Below are 23,068 nucleotides of genomic sequence, written 5' to 3'. Positions count from 1 at the left end.
CAAAAGTGCATGCCTGAATGCAATCTGAACAACTCCATTAATCATGCCTGTCTGAGAGACACAGGGCAGATGGGGGGAATCACAGGCAAAAAAAAAAAAAAATTATCTGGAATCACCCTCCGAACGTAGATGGAAGTCACCATTAGTGAGGCTAATTTGAGGTTAATCAGCAAATTTATTTCTGAATGTTTCCTTTCTTCAGTTTTGACCTTTCTAACATGATAGACAAATAAAATGTGCTCATCTCTTCATTAATTGGTTACATTACATTATTGTCTTTTAACAGACAGCAACTTACATAGGCTGCAATTTTATCTATTTATACAGCTGGGTATTTACTGAGGCAATTATGGGTTAAGTGCATTACCCAAGGGTACAGCAGCAGTGCCCCAGCGGAGAAATGAACCAGCAATCTTTCGGTTATGAGCCCTGATCCTTACCACCATGCTACACTGCTGCCTCAAATGGTTAAGAAAGAAAAACAAATTCGGCAACTTCTATAGGCACACATTGCTAGGATGCTGTAAAGGTCTGTATGTCTGGTGAAAAAAACTCAGTTACCTTCATACGTGTGCTGTGCTGCAACCACTGCAGTAGAAATTCAGCCACATAAATGGATAATGTGAGCAACGTAGATCTCCCTGGACGTGTGTGTGAAAAAAAAAAGCTTTCACAGCTGGATTTCGACCTGCGCCCCTCTGGTCACGAGCCCAGTCCCCTACTGTTATGCCACACTGCCATCTCAATTAACCCGGGAAAATGCAGACCAAAAAAGCAGATTGGTAAAGACTGCGGGAGAGAAGAGATAAAGAATGACTCTCTGGGACCCAAGCGCAGAACAGCCAGCACTTTCTGGAGGGGGGTGGGGAGCAGGGAGGGGAATCATCAAATTTTAATGACACTCTCCATTTGTGACAGACTGCGTACATCACCCCCTTGGGCTCTGAGACTCTGTGAGTGTCATTGCTTTCATTTACATGCTTCTTGCCATTGACAGGGGACCCAACTTCGGTTCAGACTCTGGGGTTGAGCCAGGCCATTGTGACAGGCCTGCCTGGATTCAGTGCGTACAGAATTACGGGTGAAAGCTCCCCTTTGGGCAGGATTAACAGATTTCTGCGTTTTCTCCTGATTACAACGTTCTCTGGTCTGTCATCTCATTACCTTAACCCTTAAGACATTTAATTGGAGTGCTTGGGTAATCAGTCAACCCATCGTCAATACATGGTTGGATGGAAGTTGCTGCAGGGCCAACCAGCCGTCAGAGGGGCAGAAATTCTCTTGACGCCACCAGCTGAGAGATGGAATTCGCCTGGAGAGATTTGCAGAAAAAGAAATGCAATCGACAGAGACAGTGAGCTCAGGCAGCACTGCTTGTGAGATCTGCTTCTTCTCACACTCGATTGTAATTCTATCACCAGCACCACAGATGTGCAGATTTATCATTCGTTAGCACGCTACACAATCAACCCTTCACCAGAAAACGAATTTACAGTGTATGCACATCACCAAGGCAACAGTTTGCCAGTAGTTCACGAGGGAAAAAAGAATGGTTACCAATTGATTCAAATTAAATCTGCCCCTTATTGCCTGAGGAAGTCAAAACCCCATCTCTCTGTGTGCACGAGCCTGTGTCTGTATGCTCGTGCACGCTAATGTACGTGCGTGCATGTGAGCCTCTGTGCACGGCTGTGAGCAGCAAGAGCGCTGAGGGGATGCAGTTGCCATGCCAACGGGGCTGTGTATTCCAGAGCTGGGCTGGGCCGGGATTGGAGGAGACAGGAGCGGGAGGGCGGGCTTGATGCCGAAGCGAATCTGTCAATCTCCCAGCATCCCCCCCCCACCCCGCTCGCTCTCTCAGTTCACTCCAGAGATCGGGAAAGTGATCGAGAAGCTCCTTTCAAAGGCTGGCTCGCACAAGCCCCGTCCGCAACCTCAACAAAACAGCGAGAAGAGCAAAAAAAAAACAAGAACAAAGAACTGCAGAGAACGCACACCGCACATAGATCCTCCTCACAGCCTCCAGCATGGCCACCATCACCTGTACACGCTTCACCGATGAATACCAGCTATTCGAGGAGCTGGGCAAGTAAGTTCAGTCACTCATTTCCTTCTTATTGTTTAATGTTTAATACGTGGATGTGAGAGTCAAAAGAAACAAAACTGCCTTCCCGCACAAAGATTGCGCAGAGAGCTTCCAGGAAATGTCTCTTTGTTTTGTTGGCCAGTCCAGCATTGAGTGAGCGGGAGAATGAGGAGAGAAAGTTCACAGGACCGTTGGCAGGGTCAGTGTATCAAGTTGGACCATATCGTTAGATGTATTTGTGGCCATGATGGAGTGACCTGTCAGATTCCCTGAGGGAACTTTTTTGACGTGAAAAAGAGGTGGGACATGAGATGTGGGGACAGAGAGAGAAAGAGAGAGAGAGCGAGACAGAGAAAGAAAATGACAAGAATTGAGAAAGAGGGATGGAGAGGAAAAGAGAAAGAAAAAGAGGGAAGACTGCGTGCTGATTACTAATGTGGGAATAGGTGAAACGAGTGTGATATTCTCTGATGGGATATGAGGACGCTTTTAGTTCTAAAGGCAAGAAGTAGTATTCAGAAAATTCTGTGACTATCGAACAAGCACAGGTGCTCTACAATGAACTGACAGGTTGGATTTGTATGCGTTAGGACAAGTAAATCAATTGCGTATACTTTCAAGTGCAAGCAGAAGACAGTGCAGGGAACCATGCTGTTAGTTAGCAGCAAATTGACCCCTTAAGGTCAATGCAAAGGTTCCTTGGGGTAGAATGAGGTGAGGAGACTGGCCTTTGCTCTCATGCTTGAAAAACAGAAATATTTTGCAAAGAGTAATACGAGTACAGTGTGTAATTCCACAAATTAGCGGTTTGAAATTTTGTCAGTTGATGGGGAATAGGAATGTGAGTGTTTGTATACGTGCGCGCATTTGTGTGTGCAAGTGTGCATGTGTGTGAACCAATTCTGTGCATGATACTGTGTGTGTGTGTGTGTGTGTGTGTGTGTGTGTGTGTGCCTGAATCCCGTGTGTGTGCCCATGTGAGTGTATCTCCATGAATCCTGTGCAAGAGCCAATATGTGTGTGCGCAGTGGAATGATCCTGCATCCTGTACATGTTTGTATGGATGTATGATGTTGTGTGTGCTTCAATGGGCAGTAATTGTTTTCACTGGTGTTGACCAGCTGGCGTCACCCTGGCTGTAGCCATTCTGATACCTGAATAAAGCTCATTTGATTTCAGCATTCCTCCCCATCACCCCCCCCCCCCCCTCTCCCGCCCCCTGTGAAATGAGCAGGCAGCAGCGCATGACCCCTGACTGGCTCGCTGTCCCGTCCTACTCCCACTCTCTACCTCGCAGCCCACGCCAGGCAACCAAAAGCCACTTACATAATTCAATTTGGGGGCGGCAATCCAATACTCTGAAATTGAAACATTTCATAATCCGATGTCTCCCACCCCGCCACACGCGAGTCGCACATGAGTGGCACTTACCGCCGCATCCATTCATTTTATTACGCGCCGTTCCTCGACAGGCGACGGGCGCGCTGGTCTCGAGAGGAGCCCAATCTCGTATTCTTATTTTTAGTCCAGGGTGATGACAAAACAGGTTTATGTGAAAGGTGAGCAGACGCACTTCCCGGATCACCGAAGAGCTGGCCAAACGATATTATGGCTGAAAAAAGGGAGAAGGACCAGCGTACTTTTTGCTCCTCTGGACTTGAGTTTTTGTGCACATGGTGACATTTTGCTCCGTGTTGGAAGAACACTTCTGTCCAACGGGAACTGGAGTTCATTTCTTTGAAAAAAGGTTTTGCTATTCTGCGTGTCTGTATTGATTGTCTGTGGGTGTGGTTTATGCTACCCCCCCCCCCCCCCCCCAACTGTCATCCTCCCTCCCATCTTTACACCACCCCACCCCCCTGTCTCTGACCTCTCATTGGGTACTTGTTAGCGCTCAGTTGAAGGGGTGAAATTTATCTCTCTGTTGAGCCATGTCCCCTGTATCGACGGGCGGACTCGTCAAAGTAAACACGTCATCTCAGTGGCAGCAAAGACCCTTAAATCAATTAAAACAGTCTCCAAGGAGACTGAGGATCGGCACGAGGGTGTCCATCAGAGAGAAAGCCAATCAGATTTGTTTTTAACTGAATACGGAGGAATTAACTGGTCTGATCTCCGATGCTGTCCACTAAGATCTGGCTGCCTTTACCACAGAAGAGTGAATCAATGTAACTGCCAAGAAAGAGAGATAGATGGACAGAAAGGGAGGGAGAGAGAGAGAGAGAGAGAGAGAGAGAGAGAGAGAGAGAGAGAGAGAGAGAGGAAAATTTTAACTGCATGATGTGCTTCAAACCATCTGGTAGCTCTGATATGATTGTCAAGCACTGACTGATCAGTTACAATTTCATAAAAGTCTCATGAGGGTCAGGTTTGTGATTAAAATAGGAGCAACTGATTCTGGATCAGCTTTACGGGGAGTGAGTCTTCTACTGGTCCTGTTGGAAGGCAACGACTTGTGAAGAGTTTTCAACCTTTTCTGGGTGAGTTGGTGTACTAATGAGGAAGAGGCCTCTTCTACCGCAGAGCTAGAAACAGGCTTGACTGGAGCGAAAGCAGGCTGACCCAGCACAACGCTGCTTTTTCCTGGCTTTACCCACAGCCACAGCACATGATGTAGTAAACTGCACCCTGCCATTTGACCAGATGCAGGTGACTGCCTGGAATTTGCCAGCAACCCCTGGGCTGAGGTTTTCCCTAAAAAAGAGGAGCTTCCATAACACCTCTGTCTCTCTCTGGCTGTGTGCTGTGATCATTGATGGCTCTGAGTTCACTTCCATATTTACCCCCCTCCTGGTTTTCAGCACCAATGCAGACGGAGGCAAAGTTCTGAAGCAGCTTGCTGACTCCCCCCACAGCTCAGTTGTAAAGAGGCCAGCACCCGTAACGCTAGCAGGCTGAGCCGAAGAGGGCCAGCATGGCAGAAAAAAAAAAGATAATGGAAAACCTCCTGGCGCCTGAACCTGGGTTCATTTTCACAGCTGTAAAGTGGCATGATCACCCCGACAGCCTATCCCAGCTTGCAGCAAAGGACCACAGAGATGTGGTTCTGTGGCAGCAGCTGCAGTCCAAAGGCTAAAGAAGCACCACTTATAAAATTCCATGGGGGAGTAGAATCTTGGGGGGGGGGGGGGGGGGCAGTGTGGTTGTCCACCCCAAATACCCATCACTGTGAAATGCCTTATGCTCCAGCACTCTCTCGTGGTGGTAGGGGCTGGAGAGACTTGGGGAATGCTGTGATAGAGCATGCGGTCCATTGATATCTAGTGCCCACAAGCTCCCACAAGCACCATGTGGGGGTTAAGGTGGAAATGGTCAGTCTTGCGAGTCCCGATGATGCCAGTTGGGCAAGGAATGTGCATCGGGGTCTGCCACTTCAAAGCCAGAGCAAAAATACTGGTGTATATCATACATAAAAAAATATATATTCCTAACCATGTGGTGCCAAATAAAGGCCGTAAAGGGCAGCGCTGGCACAGCAGTGGTTATATGGTGAGTACATGTGGAGGCTGCTGCCTCTTGGCTGCTTCTCAGGTTTTAATGAGAGCACAGCTCTGCAGTCATTGTGCAGAGGTAACGGTGGGGGAAACTGGAAGGAAAGTTTGTTGTTTGATTGTGGGGTGCTGTTTCCTCTCAGGCCTGGCTGATTCTGACTCACTGTCATGCTTACTCTCCTCTGATCCTTTCATCTCCCGGTACACACACAAACACACATACACACTTTGGCAGACACACATACAAACGCACACACACACAACCACACACACCCACACGCAAGCATGCACGCACACACACACACACACACACACATTCTTTATTTGAGAGGTAACTATAATAAAGAATCAGACAGCAGTCCAGTTCCAGATAAAATCCACACTGGACGTGTTGAATATGAGGGCTGGCGAAAGACCACCACTCTGAATTGCACCAATCCACTGTGCAATTTGCCAAACAAACAGACCTGTTTCTCCCTTGCCGCTGCTTAGCCCAGCATCCAAAGTACTCTGTGGTGCGATTTAAAGGCCTTCCTGAGCTATATCACTCCTTTGCGGCTCAAAGCTGCAGATATGCTATATCAGTAGGAGTAATACTTAGCTCCAGGCTGTGGACTCTGCAGCGTTATGTTGTTATTTTGAATTATGGAAGTTTGCTTTCACAAAAGCCTGGAGTGCATGTGCAACTCCATTATGAAACATTAATAGCGAATTAATGATGCAGAATATACCCTGAGACTGTGAATATGGGCTCAAGGCTTAAGCTGATTGTGAGATGCTGCACGCTCTTTTTTCTCGCTGTGGAGCTGGAACCAATCTAATGTGAGCTGGAGCCAAAGCTGGCCCAGTTCAGCCTGATTGTTTTTCCCAGGGCAAATGTCTGGACTTTGTCATGAGTCCAAGGCTATGGAATCAGGTTTTCCCACATATGCTAACTCTGTGTCATGTCAGTGTACCTCTGGTTCGCTGTGATCACAGGTGGCAACACGCTCCTTTCATCTTCCGTGATCTCTCCTTTGTTTAACTCCGATGCTTATGAAAGAAGCTTCCAGACTCCGTCCAAAGCTCACTTTTGAGTGGGCCAGCATCTATAATGACAACAGGCTGAGCTGACATTAGTCAGCATGATGTTCAGGTCAACTTAATTGATATATGATTGCTGCCCACGCCTCACAGCGGTCTCACTTCCTTGTTTCCCAGGGGAGCCTTTTCAGTGGTGCGCAGGTGTATGAAGGTGATGTCAGGACAGGAGTATGCTGCCAAGATCATCAACACCAAGAAGCTTTCTGCCAGGGGTAGGTACTCCATCCTTGCTCACTTGCTGTTACTACCATGCCTTTAGGTTCAGTTTTATCCCAGGTGTGAACCGATGATTTGAATCTAAACAGGTAAATTCAATACTCTGGGTTAATCGCAGTGAGTGTGTGTTGTGTTGCGCAAAAGTGGGTGTATCGAAACAAATGCACAGATTAGTAAATGACATTGCATAAGTGTAAGGTGAATGCTTGACTGAGAAGATTGTCTCTTTAGGGTCTAATTACATCAATCTTATTACAAGTGATTGCACCTTGATGTTCCTGGGGGCATGTCCAAACTGCACCCCCTCAGGAGCATCCCAGTTGCTCTCCTTCTCTCTGATGATAATGAGTGGGTAAGTGCTCTCAGCTCACCTCTTCAAGAAACGCAATGAAATCATCAATGGGGAGCTCGTCTTTAGATGCCATTTCGCATTGTTGCCTCTCCTTGGCTGCGGAGAAGAATGCCAAAGCCTACAATGGGATAGTTTATTGCTGTGGATCAGTCTCCGTTACAATCAAACAACATTCATGCTGTTGCTTCAAAGCCCACAATAAGCTAACAAGGTAAATGAAAGACTTCATTGTGTGCTTATTGTTTGATATATATATATCAGAAAGACGCACATATATAAAACACTCAGCATTGGGTTTGAATTTCTCCTTTCTTTCTGTCAGGGTGGTTGAAAGATTTGGGGTCATGTGACTTGGAATGTGGTCTGTCACCAGGTTTGACGTTATACTCTCCTCTATTGTGAGTTATCAAAAGGACGCAGAGTTAAACTATACAATTTAGATGGTAAAAAAACAAGTAAATATCATTTGTAGATTCAATCAATAAGTGCTTCTTTATGTATCATGGAAGTTTGTTTTTTGAGTTCAGTGCAAGAGTTATTTTCTGGAGAAATAAACAATCAGAGCTGTGGACATGTTGTACAATGTGTTGCCTAGTTTAAAAAAGAAGAAAATTGTCCCAGGCTTTTTTGGTTGCTCTGGGGGACTTTAGACAGTCATGCTGTTCTTTCTTAACTGATGTGAAAGCAGATCCAACAGAACCAGACTCCCACCAAACTGCCTGACTGTGTTCCAGATTGTCATCATTCAGAGATTAAGTCTACAGACATCTTTAACAGCACTTTATCTCTGTCATCTTGCATTACTTTTGGACTGGGATTAGGCAACATACTTTGAGAAATATTTAAAAATTATTTCCATGAAGGACACTGCAAAGGATACTGCATTAGGTCTGAGAACAATTAGTTTTTTTCTCATGACAAATATAATATCAAATATCCATTTGGGTAGGAAAGAGTTTGCATTTTGTGTTGGTGGCGATGACTGAGAAATCACTTGGAGCTCTTACACCTGTTATGCATTGTTGTTCTATTTGAGGTTATGTCTCTGCTAATTTCAACTACAGAATTCATTCCTTCGTTTTAATTTCTAATTTTTTTATGATGTGACATTACTGCTCATCAGTTTCTCACTGGCTGCCTTCACTTTCTCAACGTTCTTTCTGTGAAAGTTATGGTGCAGAGTAATGCTCGTCTGAGAGAACCTTGTTAAAAATCCAGGCCTGTGCCATCTATGAAATGGACAAGGCAAGTAGCACCTTGAGCCATTAGTTTTAACTATGAGGAACCGCAGAGGAAAAACAACCAAACCTGGTGGGCGTTTTGCTTTGAAAACCCAACCAGAAGCCGTCTGTCGGGTAATTACGGGATTCTCACCGCTGCTCCTTGCTGACGATGCGGAAAGCGATCATTTATCAAACCGGGTAAAATTCAAAACCAGCACCACCTGTTTCGTTAGGGCTCATGAATTTTTAAAGGAGTCCCCATTCTTCTCTCCTGGAGCACAGTTTTTTTTTTCCATTACAAGGGCCTGCTGTTTCCTGGCCTCAATTAGAAGAGAAACACACAATCTCTACATTCTGCAGCTGGGATCAGCTATCAGAGGTGCGCTCCTGCTGCAGATCTATTCGCTTGAAGAGAGGACTGTCTCTTCTTTTCTGGAAAAAGTCAGAACTCTGGATAGCACTGATTAAGATTTTTTTTTTTTTTTTTTAATCATTGTGTGAGTTATATCCCGCTGTGAGATTTCTCTTTGGTGAACATCCACTGACTTCATCTAAACTCGCTCAATCTGTTGCCTGTCTCATCTCGGGCACCACGCTGAGTTCTTAACCTCAAGAGCTACAGCACGCAAAAACAGCAACTTGACTTGTTTACCGTATGGAAGCAATCGAATCATCCAGTTTTCCCTGTTCTGCTAGGAGCTCACAACTGCCAAATGGCTGTTTGTTATTATAAGACCCCACACTTGGGGAAAACTCTCATATTCAAAACGCCCCTTGCTGCGCAGACCCAAAGTCAAACGGCATATTTTGTTTAGAGCGAAAAAGCTGCCGTGAACTTAGAAAGGCAGATATTGGCATTAATGAATTGCAGAACATGCAACAATGGGAGCGAGAATCGCTGGTGGCTGGGCTGCCACAGGGCACTAAGTGTTGTGTGGTTGGAGTGGGGGAGGACGTGGAATGCCCCCGAGGTGTCTCTGAGTGATCAGCGACACACACCTCCCACACAGCGTTGCTAGGTGCACGGTTCGATTTGATGTATATGTATAAGTGCATGTCATCGCTGTTGTTCGGCACCGATCTTCTGGTGAGAGCGAGCGGTGTATTCGGCAGAGGCCGGGCGATTGTTTTTCAAATGCTGCGGACATCCTGGGCAGTGAGAAACGTTCCTCTTCTTGCTCCCAATTCCTTCCGTTGTCACATCCGTTTCCCGCAATGGCAAATAGTCGCATGGAGATTTCAGAAAGCACAAGTGAGCCGTTTGTCTCACGTGAATGGAGGTGCCTTCTAACTGCAGAAAGACGCACAGTTGAGGTCTAGATTATGAACATAATTACATCTAATACTGCTGTTTTCTTAAAAAAATATTCCATAAATGTTTGCTGGGAAACCTTCATAATTCAGTGTTATGAAATGGCTCCATTATTAGTCTTAATGTTTCAGACAATTTCAGCACATTATCAATATCTATTGAGGTGAATAGAAAAAAAACCCCTATTTTTCAGAAGTTTTTTTGAATACAATGTAATACTGACCCTACCCCATAATGAAAAGAGAGCTTATGTCCCTCTTTTATAGCTTCCCCATCGTATTGAGGTTATGTTGACTTTTCACGGTTTGTTTGACGTTGACTGCCATTGTCACGTTTCACCAGACTCTTAGCCCACAGCGATGACAACGTGCGCCCGAGATAACAAACCTTATCTTGAGTGACGGGAGGAAGGGGGGGTGGGGAGGGATGGCTGGGGTTGGGCGCTTAGGAAAGGGCATGCAGTCTTAGAGAAGAGGGGAGGAAAACTCATTTTCTCCAGGGATATAATGAACGTCTGACTTATGCTGGCTGCGGATTACTGAGGGAAGGACAAGGGGAAGTTATAATAGGGGCTCTAGGTGAAGGAATTAAAAATAATGACTGTCGGGCCGGTGAAGGCTGCAGATCACTGTGCACGCATTACCAGGACTAGAAGAAAGGGGGAGACATAGAGGAGGTGGAGCCGGGCTGTGGTAGGAAGGGAACGGAGCACCAGAGACCTGTCAAGAAATTTGACATCAGCTTGTCACAGCACCCCAGACTCAAAGAACACATCAAGTCTAACAACCAAGTGGGAGACTGTGTCCTTTTTTCAGAGGGCACCATGAGCCGATATTTGTAGAAGCCGCTATAAATGTTAACGTTCCCTTTCAGACCCCTTATTAATTATTAGTGTTTAATTAATCATGGCATGGATACATATTCTACATGCCTGCATGCAATGCTGTGATATATGAAGGGTTGTGTAAGGGTTATGTAAGGGTTATGTAAGGGTTTGGGTTTGACAAAGCTTCTGGAACAGGAGACATACGGTGGATGTCACAAGAGCAACAGGAAGAATGACAGTGGCAGATTATGTAGAAACACATCAATGATAAAGTGTCAATCGGAAGAAATACACACATGCTGACATATATGTATTGTCGTATGTCGTATGTATTTATACACGTTGAGAGCATAGTCAGCTGTATGGTACACTGTCTGTGCTGCAGAAAATGCATGTAATAGCATGTTCATGTTCAAAAGGACAAAGACATTGGTCCAGGATCAAATCGTCCAAACCTTGAACCCTCACTGTTATGTGGAAAGATCCACTGTCAGAACATGATGGCAGACTCTACCGCCAATTGAGAAAGAAATCAAGTTGGAAATCTAGCATAGGCTTAATTTCTCTCTCTGTCTCTTTCTCTCTCTGTCTCAGTTCAGGTAAGTTCAGTCAGTTCAAACTGTTCACTCATATTGCCAAAATCTCTTTTTCTCTCTGAGATATTTGGTTTGGTTGGTGGAGGAAATTATAGCCCGGGGAAGAGAGAGTACTTAAATCCTGGGAATTATACCATGGTGTGTCTAATTCAAAGGTAAGATGATATCAAGGGAGTAATTACATCGTACACGCTATCAGGAATTTCAGTCTAAGTAGTCTCCACAAAGCAAGAGAAAATTAAAGTGCATTTTAAGAAGAAATATCACTTTCTGACAACAAAAAGGTAATTTTCTGAAAATACACCACAATAGATTAGAGATATTATTCTGGAAAGCAAAGGAGACATCAGCACACCTAATACATGCTGGGCTCAACCTTGGACAAAGGCCTCCCAAGATGAAACCAAATGACCGCAATCTCTGTGCCATGTGGTGCGGTATTCGTGTTTTTCCTATTCTGTGAGTAAACCTCACCCAGTGTAAGATTGCCCTGGCACAGGAAGTAAAAGAATGAGGTCTCAATAGGAGGCGAGAGCACAGCAGCAAAGGGAAGATTTCTGATTACTGGATGGACCACTGATGCTCTGTCACGGCATGGCTGGATGTGTGTGTATTAGAGAGAGAGAGGGGGGGAGAGAGCGGGAGGGAGAGAGAGAGGGAGAAAGAGGGAGAGAGAGAGAGAGAGAGAGAGAGAGAGAGAGAGAGAGAGAGAGAGATAGAGAGAGATAGAGAGAAGGAAGCCTCAGAGTTCACAAGGTCATCAGTGCAGCAATGCGGGGGACAAATGAATATGGCATCCTCATGGGGAATGTGTGGGAGGGCACTGCCACGCAATAATCTCTGCGCTGTGTGTGTGTGTGTGTGTGTGTGTGTGTGTGTGTGTGTGCGTGTGTGCGTGCGTGCGTGCGTGCGTGCATGCGTGCATGCGTGCGTGCGTGCGTGTGTGTGTGTGAGTGTGTGTGTGTGTGTATCTACACATATCTGTGTGGATGGGTGGGGCTGTTTGAGCTGAGTCTGTTGTCTCCGTTGAGCTGCAGCTACACGCAGAAGCAGTAACAGCTATACAATCCATGAATTTCAATGCGCAGAAATGGAGTCATATTTGACTGTTTAAGCGTTGAAGTCTGTGCTGAGGATTACTCCCAGGGGAAGAGGACAGGCAAAAGCACAGCATTGTTTTAGTGTGCTTTTCCAAGTTCGGTATCTCCAGTGAAGATTTAACACAGATTTCGAACTCCTGCGGAGATCCTGTGGTATGTTTGATTCCTCAGTGTGTCAGTAGTCTGCCTCACATTATGGGTATGGCCCTGTATCTGGCCTCATGGCTCCAAATGTTCTGGCTCTTTTTCTCCAAATAGTTGCACATTGGTGCTGAGAGACAGTTTTCTGCACCTCCCATGGGAGTTTGGGAAAAGAAAGCAGTATCATGATGAGTGTGACTTGTGTTGCAGTTACTTTTAATGTTCAGATTCAATATTTGTATCCTATTTGTGCCTGCCTGGACCTGATTTGGACCTGACTGCTGCTGACATGTCCTGACCACCAAGAAAGAATCAGAAATATTGCTGCCATAATGTCACTGTAGCGAAGGGCAAGAGCAGTCACCCCACCCGGGTCTACGGGGTACCAAACATGCAACTTTGACCGCGACGCCAAAGAGCCAGGCTCATTGGTATGGCAGTCAGAGCGCATACTCAACCGTAGTGACGGCACTCTGACGTCACAGTCACCACAGTCCAAATCTAGCATTTTGCTCTACACTTAAAATGAGACAAAAATTCCTTCTTGGACCTACAGAAGGTGGTCTCTGCCAAGTCATATAATCAAGGGAAACCATAAGCATTTTGTTGTGTTTTTAATCCACGCAATGAAATCTTTGCAGTATGCGTCTGCCCTCATAGAGCTAAGAAAAATAGGTTTGCTGAGGAAAGTAACACCAGAGCCTTCATTTCAGTAAAGAGGCATGGCACAGCGTAAAAGGGATCAGTTCGTCTGGGGTGGGAAAAATACCATAATCCTCTTATTTTACGATTAATGCAATCTCTCCATCACCCCATTACTCCAGTGCGGGTGGGCTCTTCCTGCTCATGATCAATTCGAGATCCCGGTTCGTGAATATTCACGAGGGAATAATTTACGTCATCGATGGCAATCGCAGGTCCGCGAGACAGAGCTGGGATGAAGCTTTGGAGACTGATGAGAGGGGTGATTGGTGGGTGTGTCGTGGAAGAGCAGACAGCAACCAATGGGATTTGTAGCGGTTTAGCGGTTTTCTTTAGCAAGTCATTTGATGTTCGGATACTATCCATGCACCATTTACTTCAGATGGTGGGAATCACGCTATAACACCATTATTGAAGAGCACGGAAGAGCTGAAAACACTGATGACCTGGCCATTAAAACAGCTTTAAGACTGCTTCAAAATGCTATTACGTAACATATAGAACACATTTAATTGAAACAAAATTTAATTAACAATAAACACATTTATTTTTCAAAATGTGAAATTTCTGAATGTAGCACCCAGCCTCCATTAAATTTCACATCGGCGTTATTCAACATCGACATTTTTACACAGCTTTGAATCTGGCCGGGAGCAAAAAAATTTTATATAATGTTTAATTTAAAAATGATCCAAAATCTCCTCAGATGCGAGGATTCAAATTTGGGCAGTCTGCTGCTCCTGCCGCGCACTTGTAATGCCGCGATACAGCTCTGTTGTCCCAGTGACGGGAAGTGTACTTAAGGGCAGACGCAGTGATACGCGCCCCATCTGTAAAAGTGCTGAGAGGGTTGGTAGACGGTGCAAGAGGCGTCTGGCTCAATTAGCTACGTGCACGTCTGGAGCCGAGCTGCAGCGGTAGGCGGCGGAGACGGCAGAGAGGGGAGATGCTCCTTGCGCGTTTGTGAAAAGGACGGGTGGAGTGAAAAGCGATTGAAGTGGATGGGAGATAAGTGGAGGAGGCCCTGTGATTGGAGAGCCGGTGGAGAGTGCGGCGTGGGCTCCCGGTGACTCATAGGAAAGGGCGCGAGGGGACAGCGCTGGCTTTCTCCAGCCACTCAGGGCGAAGGTGCCGGGGGTCGAACACTTTAGGGGGTTTCCACTTCAAGTGTTCGGTACGAGATGCCCCGCTGCCGCCCACCCCCTCCATCCTACTGCGTGTCCCTGAGGTGCCCAAGCGGCCTCCGGTGTCTGTCTGTGGAGTCACACATCAGACGAATACCCCCCCCCCCCCCCCACCACCACCACCACCACCACCACCACTTGCCACTTTGCAGGTGGACCCTGACCCACATGCTGCAGCTACAGTTTCCACAGCTGTCTGATATAGTGCCTGTCAGAGAGAGAGAGAGAGAGAGAGAGAGAGAGAGAGAGAGAGAGAGAGAGAGAGAGAGAGAGAGCAGCAGAGGAGCTGGAAACGGGGGCTCACCAAAAGCCTTCAATTAAAATTAACCTCCCTGAATGTAACCTCCCTAAAGCACATATTAAAATCTTTCTTGATAATAGTAATTGGTTTCTTCCTACGAACAAACAAATAAACAGAAATTGAGGAGTGTTTTCGTTACCACTCTCCCCTATGCTTCATTGTTAAATGAAATCAATGTATTGGGGCAGTGTAGCATAGTGTTAAGGAGCAGGACTCGTAACCAAAAAGTTGCTGGTTCAATTCCCTGCTGGGGCACTGCAGTTGTACCCTGGGTCAAGGTACCTAACACAGAATTGACTCAGTAAATATCCAGCTGTATAAATGGGTAACATGTAAAAGATTGTAACCTATGTCAGTTGTTCTGGATAACAGCATCTGCTAAATGCCAATAATGTAATGTATACCACACAGTTGCATCTTATGCTTATACTTTATCTGTTAAGCGTTAGTGTGCCAAAGTTACAGTAGAGAGAGGTGGATTGGCTGGAAAGAGAAGGGGGAGAAACAGAGAGGAAATGGAAGGCAGGCAGAGAAAGAGGTGAAGCAGAAAATGATGAAGATAAAGGGAGACCAGTGGGAGAGACTCAGTGTTTGGACACGCGATCGATATCACCTGGCAGCTGTGTCCTCAGTAAACACCTTACCATCACACAGCTGGTGTCCAGTGGGGAGGTTTGTGTCCTGACTTCTCCCTGCAAAATACCTGATAAAAGCCTGGTATTCCACCCTCCTGCCACTGTTCATCATACAATGTTATTAGTTTGCTGGCTTAGCAGATGCTAAGTATAACTTACGTGGCACCTGTTCAACGTAGTATTATTTATGCATTTCAGTTTAAGTTTCTTGCTTAAGGGCACAATGACACTGACCCCTTCCCCCAATGGGTTTTAAACCTGCAGCCTCCTCACCACCATTACACTATTGTGATTTAGCAGACGCTCTTATAGAGAGCACCTCACTTAGTTTACAATTTTATCTATTTATACACCTGGATATATACACTGAGGCAATTGTGGGTTAAATGCCTTGCCCAACGGTACAGCAGTGCAGTGCCCTAGTGGGTAATCAAACCAGCAATCTTTCGGTTACAAGCCCTGCTCCTTACCACTGTGTTTCACTGAAACTGACTGCACCAGGCTCCCTTTCTCATGCTAGAAGAGAGGCTTTGTGGTTCTCTGTGGGGCTTGGTGGACCTGTTTTCTATTCTTGAGGCTGCTCTCCCACTTCAACACGCCTGTGCTGTTATACAGCATATTACAAAGTCTCCATTGTATCTCTCCATCAGCAAAAAATACATGGCAGCATATTTCAGATTTGTCCGTTAGCATTAAAGAGCACTTTCTGCGGGGATTTAAAAATATAACACAATATAATGCAACATGAAAAGAGCACGTTCTCCTTTCAGTCCGAAGTTAAACAGCAGCCCTTTATTTGCCGCATCAGTCTGTGATTTGACTTTGAAGAGGCGGCCCCTTTCAAGACGCAGCCTAAAATCTGAGACGAAGCCGGCCTGAGATAAAGGGCCCCCGTCAGGCCTCGTTTCCTCCGGGAGCCAATAGCCGCTTATCAGCTGGGACACGTTTTGGGGGGGGGGGTGATCTGACAGCAGCTCATCTCCGCTGAGAGACGGTCATTTGCACCGGTCCCGGAGAATGCCGCCTGCTCCGGCAGACTGCGCCGATTGACGAGGGGAAAGCTCCTCGCTGTCGATTATGTAACGCCCCCCCCCCCCCCCCCACCCCACCCCGTGTGCAGGCGTGCCTCGGCATGGAGGCTTCACCTTGCAGCTCCGCGCTCCGGCTTTAACGGCGCCGCTTAGAAATCGCAATGCGTGGCCATTGACTGCATGCAGAGGAGGCGGCTTGCGTGGGTGTGCTGTAACTTTCCACACGCGGATCAAAGAGGAAGGAAAAAAAAAAAACTCGAAAAGATTCTATTCCTGTGCACAATAGATGCTGACGAGGCCGTGGCAAGGCCTGGGACGGATGTTCTTTCAAAGAAGTAAAAAAAAAAAAAAAAAAAAAAATTCCAGCAAACTTGTCAATACAGCCGTTTCAGTATGGATCGTTCTGCTGTTTAGTGTTCCTGTGTGTGCTTTAGAATGCTCTGGATGAGGCTTTTTTCACACTTAAAAATCGAGAGAGAAGCAGAGGCTGGGACATCCTTTTATTCATCTGCTTGCCATTGTTCGTTCCTCCTGCTTGTTCCTGACTTGAAACTGCACTCAGCTCCGCTTAACGAGCACTCTCCACACCACTGGAGTCTTTAACAGCAGGTGATACACCTGGATACACCTGTATCACCTGAGGAGTGTCAGAGTGTGTTTCATTTTGGACCATGTGCTCTGCAAACCGGGTGTGGACACATGGCGGAGAACCCATTCTCAGAGCTCATAATGAATATTGGGCATGTTTCAGATATATCACACATGTAACTGCATTAGATATAGAAACAGACATATATGAAAGCATATGCAAATGGTCCATTTAAGACAAAATGTGTGTGGGCAGCATAGTGACATAGTGAACGGATTGGTCTGAATGATTGGCAGAGCACTGTCATTGTACCCTCAAAAAAGGTACTTCATCAGAATCACTGGAGAAAAAAAAAATTAAAGCTGTTGAAATGGGATTTAGTGGGTTAGATTGCCTTAATATATGGCACATATCTGCAGGGGGCTGTTGTGTGACTGTAGCACATGGGAAAACAGCATAAAAATGCATATTTATTACCATGCACCAAGCATATGACCCTGCTGTGCTGAAATAAACAGCGAGTGATAAGTCTAGACTGGTTACCTTGTGGTACACTGCACAGCTCCAGGTACAGCTCTGTTAGCATAGGCATACTGTATGCAAACACACACACACTCACACAAAGTACACCAGCACACTGAATTCACGTACACACTCACACACTTATATATATACAGTATACACACACCCGTGAGAGAGAGATTGTTTGTGTGTGAGAGAAACAGCGTGCCATGCGTGTGTGTACATTCTCCGATTCAAACACAAGCTAATTCACTGGTGATGCATCCCCCCTGGAGAACTGAGCAATATGTGTCACTTCTGCTGTGAGTGCAAACCCACAGATGGCACTCCACCACCCTCCCACCCCCACCTCACCCACACTCGCTGGCTGAGAAGAGGGCACCGCGGAGATGCAGCACAACAGCGGCTCTCTAACTCACTTCAGATGGACCATCAATGATGGGGCCAGTGGACCAAACGGCTCTGGACCTGCTGCATTCTGGTACACTGTACCATTCTACGCCTTTCAAAGCTGTACCCATTTCGCCTTGAGAAAACAGTAATTCCACATGGTTTATTGGTCAGTGTGCATTCGACTCCCTATAACTGTATGAATTGGATAATTGCATTCTCGATTTTAATACACGGCAGTGCACGTAGTCCTTCCTCAGTCCTGCTCACTTCGCTTACTGCTTTTGTGTATTTGCATCCTCTGGTAAAGTGCATCACAGCACAATAGTCATGACTGAATGCAGTTATCAGGGGCTTTCTGTATGCCACGTCACCGATCCTCTCCATGACTGGCCATGTAATCCAAGCTAGTGGCTTGTGCATGTTGGAGCCCCCAACTCAGCGAGTGTCCTTCCTCTCCTCTGTCCGCCTCACATCCTCCCCGAGATCAACACCATTTTGACCATGTGGTCAAAGAACAGTTGCTCCCCTACCACAGTGAGGGCCAACTCAACATCACCACGTATGCCTCTGAACGCAGCCCACTCCAGGGAAGTCGTGAACTGTAACACAGTGCCTAATACTACTGCTAGGATATGAGTCAATTCTGTGACCATTTACATCAAAGCACAAACTCTAAGTGATATTGTGTGTGAAGAGAGCATCATTTTATGCTCTTGTATTTAGTGGTGTCGTGGTCAGAATGGGAAATTGTGGGCTCAGGGAGATTATGTCCAGAGCCTGGGTGAGATTTTATGGAAGAATGCTAAAGGAGGTACCTATTGCCCAATTGATTGGAGCTCAGTATGAGAACAGATAGCTTGTGAACACTAGCCTTGTGATAGACTGGCTTCTTGTTCATGGAGTATAATTGTATATCAGGCTGCTTCAATTCAAAGGAACCAAGGTATGTTCTGACCCTACAACCCACCTGAGCTGGCTGGCTCATTGGGTAAGGACCCTTAAGCAATGCTCTTATGTCACTGTATTGGTTGACGTAAGTAATGGGGTTAAAAATACTATGGGATTAGTGGTGCCTTCTCTGTCCTGCTCCTCACACAAGGCACCGCTGTCTTGGGCAGCCTCTACTCTCCTCTTAAATCCAGACAGAGGATTTATTCGGGGGGGTTATAACAACTTAGAATTCTGTGCCTCGCGAATTCTGCAGGGTTGCCTAGCAACGGCGATTTCGAAGTCCACCACATAGCTGTGCTTACTGTATGCATTACACTGACGATGGTGCAGCACAAAGAGGAAGGAAAAGACAAGTGCTAAGTGAGATTTCAACAACCGCTGCTTTGATGACAGACGCGATAAAAGGGAAGTAATGGACATTATCTCTGTCATGTAATTTCACCATCTTAATGAAGTGGGTATGACTAGTGGAGCTTCAGTCTCTCGTGGTGACTCATTTCCACTCTCCCCTGAGGCTCTGGCGGGGAATTCTGGGTAACTGTCAATCACGGTGACCTCTGTGATACAGGTGGTCTACGTTCCTATCCAGGTGGTGATGTCAGCTGACTGACACAGACTTGAAAAAGAGAAAGGACTTGCTCACCCCCCCGGCAACTAACCTTCACAGGCAGGGGAAGGTGACAGAGAGACTAAGGAAGAAGAGCTCTAACAATGTCATTTCCATGTGATGTTCAGCTGTGGATTGATCATTAATACCGCAAAGAGCTCGCTGGAGAGACAATTTATTTTGTGTGAACTGCATTGCCGGCTTGCAGGCTCTCTGCCCCCACGCTCTCACCAGAGTCACTCGCAATGGCGGTTTCTGCAAACCCCGAGAACCCCCATACCCTCCTCTCCCGCAGCAAAGCCCGGCCCCCATCACCCCCCACCCCCACCCTCCACTCTTCCTTCTCCCATCGGCTTCTGCTCTTTTCAAAACTCATTTGCACTCATTTCTCATCGGCAGCCCTGAAGCATTTCAGTATCGTCAGCCCTCTGATTTCCCCCAAGAATCATTTCTCCATCATCCCGAAATGTAAGGTTACAGTTTGATAACCTATGCAAACTCTACCATTCCGTCTGAAGGTGACGGCACCGGGGTCTCTGGCGTAAAGAGACTCTCTGTATGGCTGACTGGGGATGAGCGATGGCCCTCCTCTGACTCCCGCCGGCAGTGGAATACCAGGGAGCGGATTACACTGATCCTCGGACACACTGCCTCTGCTGTTAGGGGATCACAGCACTTTTGATCAGGCTCTGCTTTGCCTATGATAAATACCTGCTAAGCCTGAACACATTCAATTACCTCCATCCACAGCTCCGCTCCGCACTGGTGCTTTCACACACATTCTGACAGCGGGGCTCCTCCTGCAATGTGTTAAATGCATGTGCAAAAAAAGTAGCATGCATAATACATACATACATATATTTCTTTAAGTAAACATACACAATATAAGTAAATATATATGTGTATAATTCTATATTAATACTGGATTTTGAATGTGTTTCTTAAACATTAGATAGACTTATATCACCCACAAGTATTTCTTTCTTAAAGTTTATCTCTGACAATGTGGAAAAAAACTGCAGTGCTGCTATCCAGCACCCCGCCAGCTGAGCTGCAATCAACAGTGTTTGCTGTACTTTATTGTGTTAGCCATCTGTTCTCTGTGAACGTCGGAGGGCTTGAAAAAAAAGGTGCTCTTTCCGAACATGATCAGGGACAGGCAAGATTTTTATGGGATTGTAAACAAGAAGTTACTTTGGAACCAGAGCTAAATTCCTTGTATGTGTAAAAGCATACTTGGCCAGTAAACTCTGATTTTGATTCTGATTCTAGTTCAATGTTCAGGAGCTAAGGGATGCAATGTTGGCTGCAATCGTTTGTCTGGTTGTGTGCATCACAGACACTGATGCAGCAGGTGTACAATGATTATGTTTCAATAATAAGTAAGCAATCTCTACTCCAAGACTGTGCTACAACATTAGCTAGTGAGTAAATACATCATTTTTACTTTCAGATCACCAGAAGCTGGAGAGAGAGGCGAGGATCTGCAGGCTACTGAAGCATCACAACATCGGTGAGTGGGATTGGTACATCGCCCATTTTAGCATCAGGGATTTTGATTGACCCAGGCATCCCACTGGTATATCTTTAACTGGGAATCCATAACGAGGGCTTTACTCAACAGAACATTTGAAAGGAATCACAGTGTCGTAAAGGACAGTTAACTAAGTAAGTGTGTTAACGAGCTAGTGAGCGGCCCCCACATCCTTCCGTCATATCAACATTAATTAGTAACTCAAAGCTGGAGAGATCGCTCTTGATGAATCCACACTGCCTCTTGGGACCTCGTGGAGCTGCCTCAGTTGGAGGGGTGTGTCATTTTTTCTGATTAGGGGACGTGGTAAGCTTTTCATAGACTCTGGCATGTTAAATAATGCAGCCTGCTTGCAGCTGACGACGTGACCAGTTACATTATTCATCTACGGTTATTTTCACTCCTCTCTCTTTGGAGGAAGAAGGAGGGATTCTCATACTTGTCGCATAAGGGGGGGGGGGGGGGTGAAAGATATGAGTGAGGATCAGAGGCCGATTCTTCATTCGGGGGGCTGGGGGCTGTGGGTCACTGCAGTCGAGTCAAAGCTTTTGAGGATGTAATAGGATTTTAGGGATGGTTATTGCATTACTCCTCTCTGTCAGAGCTGACCTGCTCAAAGCGAAACAAGGAATACATTAACTGACAACGGCTCTTGGCAGATTTACCAAGGCTTTGCATATTTGCTCTACAAAGCCCTTGGAGAAAAAAAAAGGTATTCAATGAGACATCAAGTTTATAAAGAGTAAAGAGGGTTGCACAACTGTATCAATGTGACTTCTGATATTACAGAAGCCAAGGTATTCAAGGCTCCTTTTGAATACCTTGTCGTAGAGAACATGCAGAGAAGGAGCAATTTGATTTCATTCAGTGATTGTCACAAGCAAGCTTCCTTTAATGGCAGGGAATTGAGGAGCTGCATTGCATTATATTACATTACTGTCAATTAGCAGATGCTCTTATCCAGAGTGACTTACAGATGTTACAATTTTTATATGCTATCCATTTATAGCTGGATATTTCCTGAAGCGGTTTTGGCTTAAGAACAGCAGCAGTAACCCACCAGGGAATCGAACCCGCAACCCTTTGGTTATAAGCCCTCCTTCTTACCACTATGCTACGCTGTGGCCCCATGAGGGCTATTTGATGGTGTACAAAAATCCACACACATCACATCAAGGAGCCACCTATCATCCACGTATTCCACGTTTCAACAATGTATGCTAAGCGGAGATGCCTTGGAAATGGTGGCCAGATTGGGTCCTCTTTGACAGACAGCAGGGGCTAGCTACTGAAGATTGCTAGCTTGCTTGGGTGACCCCATCACGGGAGTTCACATGCCTGATTCGGATGTAATGCATTTTTCAAATTAAATGCTTAAATGTTCCATTTCTTCATATGAGTGTATTACAGATAATAATAGGTAGTTATTAGGTTTTGGTGATTGTGGACTCTGTTTACCACACTAAAGCTCTATAAATTTGACCTTGTGTTTAAAAGTGGGTTTTATGCTCTGCAGTTCAATCTACTGCAGAGCGACGGAAGTCAATGCCAGGCCAGTAGATAAGTAACAGTGCGTTTCCAAAGTCTGTCTTGGCTGTGCTGAAAATAACATCATTCTCCCTCATTTGTTCCAGAGCTGTAATTAATGATTTCAGCCAGCAGTCTGAATGACATGACTTGAATTCTTCAGGTGCTTAATAAAAGCCATGTGTAACAATTGGACTTGCAATAAGAATTAAAAGAATGAATAAGAAACACAAGGTTGTCTGCGTGAAACAAAACAGTGTCTGAAGCCGGCTTTGTCTTGCTTTATGGATATGACAAATATCACTGTAATATAGTGTGGTTAAAATACTCTTATCCAATGTCAGCGATTCATTAATAGAATTCCTAATTTATTGATATAATATGAGGACTTAACTGCATGTGTTCCTTATCAGCTGTGTGTTATCGGTGCATTCAGGGGTCTGTTATTTCCACTCAAGGTTAAAGTCACTCAAGGTTACATTTTACTGTGCGTGTGAGACAGTCAAAACGTCCAACAGCAATTTCATTGTTAAGGGCACCGGGCTAAATAAAATTTGATTGATTGGTTGACAATAGGCATGTGGCAGAGTCATGTGACAGGAGGGCTGGTATTACCATCAATGGAGAAGACAGAGAGGCTGACATGAATGACCCTACAAAAATCTC

At 45.7% G+C, this 23,068-nt stretch overlaps 1 protein-coding gene across 2 annotated transcripts in view; it reads left to right on the top strand.

The window, feature by feature from the left end:
* The first annotated feature begins 1,864 nt into the window (after positions 1 to 1,864).
* LOC118790614 (calcium/calmodulin-dependent protein kinase type II subunit alpha-like) overlaps positions 1,865 to 23,068 on the top strand; it is a 60,858-nt gene continuing 39,654 nt past the window's right edge. For both annotated transcript variants that reach the window (XM_036547585.1, XM_036547584.1), the window contains exons 1-3: positions 1,865 to 2,089; positions 6,778 to 6,872; positions 20,795 to 20,854. In XM_036547585.1, the coding sequence (XP_036403478.1) occupies positions 2,028 to 2,089; positions 6,778 to 6,872; positions 20,795 to 20,854 (217 nt within the window). In that variant the 5' untranslated portion in view covers positions 1,865 to 2,027. The remainder of the gene's footprint in view (positions 2,090 to 6,777; positions 6,873 to 20,794; positions 20,855 to 23,068) is intronic.

Source organism: Megalops cyprinoides, chromosome 16 (genome assembly GCF_013368585.1).
Source record: "Megalops cyprinoides isolate fMegCyp1 chromosome 16, fMegCyp1.pri, whole genome shotgun sequence".
NCBI classification, from domain to species: domain Eukaryota; kingdom Metazoa; phylum Chordata; class Actinopteri; order Elopiformes; family Megalopidae; genus Megalops; species Megalops cyprinoides.
This window is presented reverse-complemented; position numbering and strand designations above follow the sequence as displayed.